At 32.1% G+C, this 12,748-nt stretch overlaps 1 protein-coding gene across 1 annotated transcript; it reads right to left on the bottom strand.

The window, feature by feature from the left end:
- Positions 1-532: 532 nt before the first annotated feature.
- On the bottom strand, positions 533-12,069 carry LOC132744098 (putative defense protein Hdd11). The gene is made up of 5 exons (XM_060732713.1): positions 11,990-12,069; positions 4,921-5,128; positions 4,475-4,635; positions 3,290-3,381; positions 533-1,301 (listed from the first exon to the last, which is right to left on the bottom strand). Exons 1-5 carry the CDS (start codon positions 12,023-12,025, stop codon positions 1,154-1,156), a joined length of 645 nt encoding a protein of 214 aa, XP_060588696.1. The 5' UTR covers positions 12,026-12,069; the 3' UTR covers positions 533-1,153.
- Positions 12,070-12,748: the final 679 nt, after the last annotated feature.

Here is a 12,748-nt window from a genome sequence, read left to right as displayed (position 1 = left end):
AAACTCGTACTCGTATGAACTTTCAAAAGATGTGTCACAAAGTAGGTAGCAGTGTTTGTCATGGCATTAAACTGATATTCATGAAAACTCGTGGACGTTGAATGTACAAGGGTAGTTATATTGTTTGAATTTTCAAGGTTCAAATAATAACAAAAATCTGTGCTTTCCATTTCAAAATTTTACTATAATTATGAAAAATTGTTTTTATTTCCCAAAACAATAATATTACATTATTTGTGGACATGAACTTAAGGTACACGCATAATATTGTGAGCATAGCCTAAGTAATTTTAATAGAAGGATTATTCCAGCGTTCCCTACAATAATGTGAATGTGCACAATTATATACAAATGAGCCTCGTCACGACAAAACCGACATAAGTAGTTTGCGACCAGCATGAATCCAGACCAGCCTGCGCATCTGCGCAGTCTGATCAGGATCTATGCTGTTCGCCATCGGTTTCTCTACTTGTTATAGGGTTTGTAAGCGAACAGCATGGATCCTGATCAGACTGCGCGGATGCGCAGGCTGGTCTGGATCCATGCTGGTCGCAAACTCACTATGTTGGTTTTGTCGTGACGCAGCTCAAATGTGCACCTTATTGTGATGGTATGGTGACTGTCAGCTTTAGATACATGGTGAAGTTTTTCAGACATTACAACTATAAAGGGACTCTACTGAGGTTTTTTGGCATGATGGGGCTGAAAATATTTTTTCCAGATAAATGTACCATTTGATGTATGTTTAGACCACTAATATTTGTGCAAAATTTAAGATCTTTCGCGCAATTCGTTTTTCCAGAATAATTATTCAAATTGTAATAAAAAGACCCAAAATAAAAAAGCGTTTTAACACTTTTCACTCAAATCGGAATACGAAAAACATGAAAATACGATTTTCAATTTATTTCAAAGTATATTTCATTACTACTTTTGCATACATTTCTGTTTAAAGTGCCCCAGCTCATTTATGTAAGAAATTCAAATGTTATGTTTTTAGGCTTTTAAACCTCAGTGGAGTCCCTTTAACATTTTACGAGTATTCTATATACGGTAAATATAACTCTTTTTTCCCTCTTTTGTCTAACCAAGTGTCAACTATTTATATAATTTCATCAACTTCATCAACTTTTTCATTATCAGACTGTTATATTTAAGTTAGAATTCTTGTAGAAAAGTATGATACAAAAAGTACAGCAGAGGTAAGAACAATTTGTTTCGCCCCACACGCTTCTTCGGCCTCTATAATCTGTGACGTCACGTTTAACCAAAACGTTTTCAGATTTCTTACAATTGTCGCACTGGAAAAAAAAAAGAATTTTAAAACAATAAAAAACAAGCTTCATTCATCGATAGAAGTAATATACAAATAATTTGAAAATAATTTAGTACTCCGGTTCCATTACATCCAACTCGAAAACTAACAGTGAACTCGGTTTTAAGACGCCTTGGTGATATGATTTCCCTTATCGAACGCAACAGACAAATGTTTCAAAAGGAATATCGATCTGTGCGGGGGTTTTCAGCAATTTTATACCGGTGTTGGGTTTTGATACGTGTGCTTGACGGTTTTTTTAACTCCAAAACAACAAATGAGTTTTAAGTACCAATTTCTGCGCAAGTGACAAACTACTTATCTCAAATCTTTACTCGCTACAGATAAATGGCCATGATATATATTCAACACCAATCATCACAAAATGATGCGAATATTTTTAATACATGTATCTCGTAATTAGCATAGCATGGTCATTACGTCATGGTTACGTCACGGTAACGTAATATGAATGTTCATTGCATCACGGTAACGTTATAAACTCCAGCTTCATTTGGAATGGTTAGTATTTTTGAGAGGATATTAAATGATTTGAGGTTTAATTCAACAAGTTAAATAAATTTAGTATTGAATCTACACGAATATAATATTCTATTTATCGCATATAAAAAGCAAGAACGTTAAACTGTTTAAAAGAGTAATTTTTTATCGACGCACCTATAGTGTAACGTTAACATTAGCGCGCTTAAACGCTATGATGAGTGTAAGTTTAATACTGAATTTATTGAACTCGTTGAATAAAATTTCCTTGCATATCAGATAGGATTTTCTTACATATCAGACAGGATTATCTACCTTTTACATCGGTGCTAGAAAACTCTGTCTTACACCCCCATGTTAGACAAGTCGCGCGCTCCAAATGACATCATTGACGCGCGCCTTTTATACACGAATCGCGTTCTTATGATGACGTCATTTTTCCGTTATGAATGAAGTTGTATGTTCATACGCTACTATAACAAAAAAGTGCGTAATGAGAATGTCAATGTTCATAATTTCTGTTCCGAAAATAATTGACATATAATATGCAAGAAAAAAATCAAACACCGGCTGTTGGTACATACTGGAATAACTAGCTCTCGGGTAACTGTTTAGCGGAAACTCCGCACAGCCTCGTTACCGCTGTAAACAGTTACCCTCGAGCTAGATATTCTGATTTCCGGTCTGTACCGGCAGCCGGTGTAAGATTCTTATAATGTACCGTTTACACCGATGTTAGAAAACCCTTTCTTGCATATCAGACACGATTATCTACCGTTTACGTCGGTGCTAGAAAAGCCTGTCTTACACTCCCATGTAAGACAAAACGGGTGCTTTAAATGACATCATTGCTGCGCGCCTTTTATGATAAATTGCGTTCTTAGGATGACGTCACTAACCGTTATGAATGAAGTTGTACGTTCATACGCTACTATAAGAAAAAAGAGCGTAATGAGAATATCGGTTTTCGTAATTTCCGAAAATAATTGACACGTAATATGAAAGAAATGTAATCAAACACCGGCTGTTCGTACAGATTGGAATATCTAGCTCTCGGGTAACTGTTTTGCGGAAACTCGACAGAGCCTTGTTACCGCTGTATACAGTTACCCTCGAGCTAGATATTCCTGTCTGTACCGGCAGCCGGTGTAACATTCTTGTAATAATATATAGCGCAAATGACGTCACGTCAAAGTGTTATTTCACTAGTGTACTTCTCTGAAAACAATTTATTGTAAAAGTGTCTTTCACTTTACCTATATTATGTAGTACGTAATGGCTATATGCAATATGTAGTTTAATGCCAAATAAAATATTGAATTGAATTAAATTGTGAAACCATTACACTCCTGCGCCTGGTTTATGTGATAAAAAAATACATGACGTAAAATTAGTACATGATGTAAAATAGAATTATAAATAAAATGACGACTTGTGTAAGATCTAAAGTATGTACATGTACACATTACTTACCTTATATACACATTACCAACTGATCTTTTAGGAGCTGTCCAGTAAAATGTTCTGTTGTAGATATGCAAGTGAGAATAGTGGCGGAGGGCGCTCTAAAAATACACATGTATTAAATATTATAACATTTAGGTATAAAAAATGTACAATACATATACCCGGTGCCATAATTATACAAAAAAAAAACAAAAAAAACGACAAAAAAAAAAAACAAACAAAACAAACTCACAAACAAAAACCAACTGAACAATCAAGTTGACTTTATATTCTGGTATTAATATCTGGAAATGTTTGACGAAAAGACTTGGTGTTTGTGCACGTATCTTAACTTTCTAAATAAACGCTGCCTATTGGATTTTCAAAGCAAAACATTTGTTGGTATCTTGCGTAATATATAGAGTATATTCAAGTTTTTTCAAATAAATATTTCATGAGTGGCGGTACTCACGAGTGAAATCTGGTACTTTTCATGCCACAAGATGAAAATAAGTCATGAATTTATAGAAAAAACTTGAATTTTCTGTTTATTATATACATCATTCTCTTTCTAGACATTAAAATTTGCAAGTCTTTCCCTTAAATTTTGTAAAGATTTACATAGTCTGTTATATGGTATATTTTGTGTCCAATCTATAACTTCTTCATAGTTCAAGGGATTTTGAAAATGCTTGGCACAAATAGTCTCAATAATAAGACGTTATGTCATGCACAACACCTGCTCCCTACCTCCAAGGTCAAGGTCACACTTAGAGGTCAAAGCTTAACATGATAGATTTTTAAATTCCGTGTTTCATTTTATCTTTTTAACAAATGTATTGTTACATTTGCAGATCTAGCATTGATCATAATTTTTGACTGAATGTCCTGAGATCCATACTTCAATCTTTTGAAATAGCACAATTTTATGCTTCATATAAAACTCTCGGGGCGGGTGACGTTTGTAAATCTGTTACAAATTCTTGTTAGACTGGATTCTGGTGCTGTGACTGTTGACCTACCGCTGTACTTATGATCTACCGCTGCACTTTTGACCTGCTGCTGTATTTTTGACCTACCGCTGTACTTTTGACCTACCGCTGTATTTCTAACTTGCTGCTGTACTTTTGACCTACCGATTTACTTTTGACCTACCGCTGTACTTATGACGTACTGCTGTACGTTTGACCTACTGCTGTACTTTTGACTTACCTTAGTCATGTTGAAGCAACTAAACGTCTCCAGAAATACGTCGTTGTCTACAGTAGAAAATGTTCCGACTGCAGGAACATCTTGACTACAACCTGAACTATTTACACGCATTTGTATCAATGTTCCCTCCATAAACCAGTCACCAGAAGAGTTAAGAAATACTGAAATGAAAACAGCTTAAAAATACTATTTTCATATTGATAGAAACCAGAAAAAAATATTATATACACCGTAAGCTGGTTTGAAAATCAATAAAAATATTGAAAGAAATTTTACAATTGACACTATAGTATGTCCTTTATTAACAATAATTCTAAATAGTTCTAAATTCGAAGTTATATCACGGAATATACACAAGAAATATTTTTTCTATATTTGTAATACGTATTTCTATGCATAGACTAGTATTTCAGAGCGTTTTTGATAAAGGTTATTTATAGATTTACCTTCGATGACGTCACCCGGCCGGTAAGTTGTGGCATTCAATGTGAATGTAAAGGGAGAGGAAATGGTCTGTGGTTCAAACGGGTGTTTAGGTGTCATATTTCTACAGACTGATAGAGGCGGACCTAATGCATACCCGTTGCAACACCCAAACATAGCCAGCACTAGCACTAAGATTGCCCCATTCATCATTGAGTTCTGCTGTTGCCCCTTTAATGTAAAACAATGTTGCAATGTGCAAATGAATACCATAGGAACAGTTACACAATGTTTGAATCAATATAAGAACTATCTTTCGCCGTATACAAAGGTTATTCTTGTTTGTTTGTTTTATTTTACGCCTTTTCCCAACAGTATTTCAGACATATAGGCAGGTAGTTTCCATACCATCGTTCCTGAAGAGTTACACCAGCACTAGACTACCTTCCTCCGTGCTAAACTACCAAAACATCTCCGGGGATCGAACCCACGTCAGAGAGGTAATTATATTAGAAGTCATCAATTCTAACCCTTCGACCACGGAGGCGGTCATAGGTTTTTCTAAGGTTTCCTATAATAATACACTTCTGTTTGGTGGCTGATTTCACAGACGCTTGGGGTTCAGATCCTGCCCCTAACGTGATACGCCTCTGTAAATACTCTATCAAAAGTATTTTAATATTTAAACACGAATGGGACATCTATTGCAACGACAAAAAAATGGTTTTCAAACAATTTTTACGTATTTGAAAAAATACCGTATACCATCAAGTCTCAATAAAGTAGAGCTTGCAGACTCCAAAATGTAAACACGATTACCCTAAAGGCTTGTATAATAAAACCTTTATAAATCATTCTTGAATAAACCTTACCGTGACTTTTCCGGTGTAAATCAATAGAAAATTGAATTATCTCCTAGATGCAATCAGAATAAACATTTATACATCTCTTTGTAATTTTATTCCCTCTGCCGATTTTAATATAAATCATTGCTACTTAAAATGAAACGTCCAAATAACATTCCCTGTAGGGTACCCCTTCACCTAAACATGACTTCACATAAATACATGACGTATTTTCTTTCGAACTTAACGAATGTAAACAAGAGATAAGGAGTAGTCTGTTGAACGTACTTTTTGGAATTAATATCAAGCTTTCACAAGGTCATATTTGTTTTCAATACTGGTGAGAATATGTATCATTACTCTATTTTGGTAAATATTAATCATTTGACAGTTAAAAAGTGCTTGTAAATCGGAATTTACATCGCGTAAAATAAAACCGTACGCACATCGCTACAGCGCATGTTGTTTACAACTTGGGGTACCCAACGGGGGAAATAAGTATATATATTACCCGTCTGGCTCGGTAAAATCAATTTCTTTCGGGTAACCAATATCCAAACAGAAAGGAGGAAACGATCTGGAAGGGTAATAAATATATCAATGTGACGTCATGTAGTGGTGAAGGGGTACCCTAAAGGTAATCTTATTTCGACGTTTCATTTGAAGTAGCAATGATTTATTTAGGTCTATTTTAAAATCGTCTTTACTCGGCAGGGGAAGGGTAATAAAATTATTATTTTGGTTTTGGAGTGTTTGAACTGGATATATTACCTGTCAAGATAAAATGTTACCCTTGCCTAACGGCTCGGGTGGTATAAAATCTTGACAGGTAATATATCCACATCTATCACTCCAAAACCAAAATAACATAAGTATAATATATATTTGTTCTTCCCTGTTCAACCAGTTTGTCGAATTAAGAGACACGAGAGAACATAACTGACTGTTTACCATGCCAAATGTTTTATTATGGTTTTACTAAAGCTAAGTCGTGCATACTCAGTTACCCAGGAATATGAAAACAACGCAAATGTAACGCCGAAACTATACCAAAAGCGCGTTGCACGGTTAGTAAACTAGCCAATATTTTTTTTATCTTTAACCAAATTTAAAAATATGCTTGAGCGCATATTATATTTTGAGAAGGGTAAAATGTTTTAAAAACTGTCAATTTAACGTATTATTAAATTTATATTACTTCTACTTTAGATATTTTTTATCTCTTATCTCTTAATCTTTTTTACCATAAATCATGCTTAGTTTTGCTACTGGTTATTGACATGTTACTTCAGTTTAACATATAAAGCCAATGATAATGACTGAACATTTGTTCAACAATTAAGTACACAAAAATAAAATACTATAAGAATCTTACACTGGCCGGATATTTAGCTCGAGGGTAACTGCCGAGTTTCCGCTGAACAGTTACCCGATAGCTAGTTATTCCCGTCTGTACCGACAGCTGGTGTTTGATTCTTTCTCTTGCATGTATCCTATCGATGAGAAAACTGATATTCTCATTACGCGTATTTTCTTTAAGTGGCGTATGAACTTACAGCTTCATTTATAACTGTAAAATGATTACATCCTAACAATGCAATTCATTCATCGAACGTTACATAAGGGTGTAAGACAGGTTTTTCTAGCACCGGTGTAAACGGTAGATAATCCTGTGTTGTTTGATGCAGGACATATGTGATACAGGACATATGTAAAACAATCACTAAAAAACGAAAAACTAAAGTAAAAAAATCATCATCATCATTTTCCAAAAATGATTAAAGCGAGTACATGTAAATAAATACAAGCCTTTGTAAAAATATATGGTTCAAATCACGTGATGGAGATTGTGCACAAAAGAGTATTTCCCTTGGCCTATAGCACAGTAGGGAATCACATGACTCTTACGGAATCGCGTACTGACAATATGGCTGCCTAAACACCTTGCTTCAAATGTGTTTTTCAGGTAATTCTTTATTATATCCCTTATATTTACATACGAAACCTGCTAAAGCCAAAGCGGATTAAAGAATTGTTGTCGCCTATACCTTATTTTCCACCCCTTTAATTAAAGTTTTTACAAACACTCAAAAATTCAACCGGAATTTTGAATGTCGACAATTTTTTACGGGTGACATTCACGCAAAATTTGTATTTTTTAGGAAAGTTGATTAAAAAATGACGAGTTAGCAAAGATTAAAGGGTCAAAGAATTTCTTCTTCTTTTTTGAAAATGTGAACATTAGGCACGTTAAATGTCGCCTGGTCATTTTCTTTTTCAGTACAAGGGAAGAAAATGATTTGGGTAACGGACATGGGTTCTTGTTTTGTTGATTACTCCCACGCTTTTACTCTACATTATTTATGCATCTCTCAGATCCCTTATGGAAATAAAACAGTGATTGTTTTAATAATATAACTATTGTAGATAGATATTTGCTAAATAATGACAAATTTAATAGCAGATATGATAACAGATATTTTTAAAAGTTTAATACTGTAACAAGAAATTCTACAAGAAGTATTTTATATTATTACCATATCAACCAATATACTTGAAAAAAGTAAGACAAAAAAGTCCCTCATTGTGGTAAAATTAAGGGATATTTTGAATAAGGCTTTTTACATAGGTAAATGGTCAAATAAATGCTTAAAGTAGGTGGGGTAGGGTAGCATTTTTATACATATTAAAAACATTTTCTTTGGAATCAATTATTCTGCTCTTGTTATTTGTTACCTGAATGTTTTGATTTTTTTCTTAATAATAATCAATAGGAAAACATTTTTCGTAATGATGATATTATAGGAAAGTGTCCTCATTTCTGAAAAAGAGCCCTTCTAATAGCAAAGTTTTAGTTCAGAAAAATGTCCATAACTTAAAAACCACACGATATTTTTTTTACTTTGCGTGATCTTTAAAGCATATAATAATTACTGTCAATTTTGTTGTCAATTTTACAGTTTTGGAAAGAAATTTTTCGACAGGTATGTACGTAACACTTTTTCTTTTTTATATGATATTTTTTTTAATTTGTTTTGATGTTTTAAATTTTATGTATAATTGAGTGTTTTCGTATTCTTTAATCTATATGTCTGTAGCTGTCGTATCTTTCCAGTCCAGAGAACATATAGAATATGTAATTAAGATTAAATTTAAGCTTAAAAATTGTTATGAGATAATCGACGTTACAAAATATCCGGCAACGCTAAATTTGCAAAAAAAAACAAACAAAAAAAAACTATAGACAAGAAGATTGACATTAAACATTCAGTAAATGTGTAGCTGTTGCTGTGTCACCAATTGAATTTCTAAATTCAAACACTATTTTTGCAGCAGTCATATAGCATTATACACTTTAATTTTTACTTATCATTTTTGTAACTAAAAAGAAACTTATAGACAAATAATCGTTTTATATCTCACATGCGACATTGCGTATTATTTTTACAAATTTCTCAGATGTATTGATTCTGACAAGTGGATGTGCCACCGTTATATGTCAAAGGACATTTAGCACAACATTTATCGCAGGATATTTAGTACTATATTGAGCTTAAGGATTTAAGGTCGAGCCGGCACAAAATTCAACAGAACATTCAGCTCTAATTTTACTGAATATCGAAACGGCCCGAAACAAATGTATAAGTCATAAAATTCATTTATACAATTCATATTCTTTGTATTTATCAAGTCGGATAAAAACAAATGTAGAAGTTCTTCACACAGTTGGATTTCAAGAATAATATAAACTATGAAGTTTATTTTAATTCTTGGTATCATTAACTACTTATCTAAAGGGTATGAAGCTATATCTTATAAAATATTTCAATAACATCTATCAACATTAACGTCATATTGTTTTCATAATCTTATGGCGATTCTCAAAAGAGTTGTAACATTGAATGTCTCTGTTATTTGACGCACAAGTACATTGTACGTAAACAAAATCAAACGGTCCGAAACAAAATATCATGCTTCTGTTTAAAGAAGGGGTTTGTTCGTTAATCAAAAAAGTGTTATTGTATTTACTACCATATTTACATTGTATTTTAAACAAGCATATTAGAAGTATTCTTTTTTTTTTAAGAAAAAAAAACAACAACAACATTTTTGCCGCAGATATATAGCATTATACACTTAATTTAACTAAATAGAAAATTAAAATTAAAATAATTGTTTTACCTGTATACCATGCCTATCATTTTTTCAATTTCTCAAACATATTGAACATTGTTCTTAACTTCATGAATGCACAGAATGTTAATTTCAATATCAAAATACAAAAAAAATATGCAACTAGCAATGAATAAGCCTGATCAGAATTCCGGATGTGAACGCCCTCTAAATTATTTCGATTCAAGCGGACCAAGGCTGAATAATTTATATAACAAAATATATGAATTCGTCGTTTTCGGTGAAATTTTTGTATATACGATTACAAATCTGCCTGAATTTATACGGAGTTTATAATTGAATTCGGAAAAAAACATGTGTTAACGCATCTTTAACGTATATTTGAAACACATAAATTACATGTAATATTCGAAAATATGTATCTAAGATATTACATTGTATCATGTTTAAATTATTTCACTGCTTTAAAAAGGTTAGTTTTGATTTTACTTTTGTTTTTCATTTTGAAAAAAAAATCGGATACAGTACAAAAAAATTGTAATTCTGCTGAAATTTTACTAAATCTTGATTTAAAAACAAATGCATTTTTAGGAAAAACTTCAGGCGCGTTACAATGTAAAATACTGTAATATGAGAAAATCTCTTAAAATCTTTGATAACTCTACAAAACATACTTTTCTTTTTAATTCAATTTATAAGGAATAAACTTGAGGCGGTAACTTAAATCTTAAGCAATAATATTCTTGAATAATTGGGCATTTTTGTTAAACTACGCGATGCAGTGACGCAGGAAGTGTTTAGTTTCATAACTACTTTTCTTTGAAATATTTTTAAAGGTGTTCTTGTTCGTACGAAACCTTTTAGGTCATATTTCACAATTGCTTTAGATAAGAGGAAACATACAAACTTTAAACAAATACTATTGCACATTTTTTAAAATCTTTTTACGTGTTTCGATGCAGCTGTAACATCTCTTATGTCATGAGAAAAATATTACGAATACTAGTTTAAAGCTTTAGTTGTGGAAAAATATTAAGATATGAATAAGAAAAAATAAGAGTGATCTCGAATTTCGGTCAGAATGTCAGCTACTTTCAGGGCATTTTCAGCCATTACTGATAGCCTACAACTGTAGCATTTTCACTTAGAGCTAGTTTGCATGTCTGTTACAGTCTCCAAAAATGACGCAATGAGTTGATATTTTGCATGATTCATCAATCAAATTTGTTCAACTGTTAATATCTGATTGTGGCAAAATATTAATATATATATACATGTAGTATATTACCTGTTATACTGAAAACCGCAGGGAAACATGCTTGTAGCTATAGTTGAAAGGCCGACACAGAATATAAACATTCTAATTAATTGAATATTTCTAGTAGAATGAATTTCTAAGTGTGTTAGATCCATCTTAAGCTGATGTTGTAGCTCGAATCCACGACATTTGGGCTGCTTGATGAAAAACCGAAAAACAAATGTGTTTTATCACCAAGAGGCTCTTTGGCATTATGATAATACCGCCTAAGATGACTTCAATTTCAACTATTTTTTTTGTACATCACAGCAAATCCTTTTCTGTCTGATAGCTAGTGACCTTATCACTTACATAGCGTTTACCCAAATTGTGTAACATGAATATTGCGACACTTAACTTTAGTGTTATGCCATTTAACGTCACCATTGCGATATAAAACGCAAAAATATGTTGATACATTTAGCGGCGGTTGCGACATTAAGTGGAAATATCGCGACATTTAGCGGCAAGTGCGACATTAAGCGACGTTGCGACATACAACAGCGCCACAATGGAAGTTGTTGGCAAGTGTGAGATATATAATGCGTAATAACATATCTTTTATAGCAGATAATAAAATGTTATAGAACAAAATATAATTATTTATCATATACATGTTCATTCTAAATAACTTAGAACTTTATCATTAGCATTGTTTTGTCAAGCAACAGTTTATAAGAATATTCAAATGATACATTTCTATTCTTTTGTAGATATTTTAAATACTAAGGAAAATTGACCTATCGTAGACATATACAATAAAAAAACATCATTTTAAGAAAAGAAAGAAGTAAAACTTTTAACTCAAATGTTTACCTTACAGCGAGTTAAATTCACAGCTGTAAAGAACATTGAATACAAATATCAACAAACATTGATATTATCTTCGAATAAACCATGATTGACAAACAATTAAAAAAATGCAAAATTAATGGTAAAATTAGTTTATTTAAAATCATTAGAAAATGTCCACCACTAAATTTATAACGATCTTCTGAATCAATAGTATTTCATAATAATAAAAAATCCGAAAAAAAAAAATTAAAAAAAGTACTTACAAAATACCAGTAAATATTCTGAAATCCACCTTGTTGAAGGATTGCACCGTGTACTTTAATTATAAAACTTGATGTACACCTTACATAAAATTCATATCTTTAATGAGTTTATGCAGTGACCCGCATCTTTTTTTTAAAAACGCATAGTTTTGATGATTTTATCACTTTTCCTTTATATGTACAGTATTTGCAATCGGTATGTCAACCATCACATGCTAACTATGGCAATAATAAAACGTTTTATTTAAACAATTAACAAAAAAGAAAACAAAAAATTAATAATTGCTGAAAGAAATGGGGAAATATATGAATGGAAAAAAGGTAATTACGAGAAAGAATGAAAAAACAACAGCAACAACAAAAAACAACAACAAAACACAGAAACAACAAAAAACAGAAACAATATGTTCTGAATAAAAGAAATATAATTATATGTAATGCAAGAACCTCGGTGACTTACATAGAACAAATATAATTTATTATAAAAATATGTGTTTCAATAATTTATGCCTAGGGG

The sequence above is a fragment of the Ruditapes philippinarum genome, unplaced genomic scaffold (genome assembly GCF_026571515.1).
Source record: "Ruditapes philippinarum isolate M1 unplaced genomic scaffold, ASM2657151v2 ctg307_1_1_1_1, whole genome shotgun sequence".
In the NCBI taxonomy this organism is placed as follows: domain Eukaryota; kingdom Metazoa; phylum Mollusca; class Bivalvia; order Venerida; family Veneridae; genus Ruditapes; species Ruditapes philippinarum.
Note: the sequence above shows the minus strand (reverse complement) of the source record. Positions and strands in the feature narration are given on the sequence as shown.

What these genes read in the sequence shown, in the direction of transcription:
- LOC132744098 (XM_060732713.1), bottom strand. Translation starts at nt 12,025, where the DNA reads ATGTTCTTTACAGCTGTGAATTTAACTCGCTGTAAG. An exon ending in TGAATTTAACTCGCTGTAAG is followed by an intron (nt 5,129 to 11,989) that starts GTAAACATTTGA and finishes TTTACATTAAAG; the next exon opens with GGGCAACAGCAGAACTCAAT. An exon ending in GTTGGTAATGTGTATATAAG is followed by an intron (nt 1,302 to 3,289) that starts GTAAGTAATGTG and finishes TTTTTTTTCCAG; the next exon opens with TGCGACAATTGTAAGAAATC.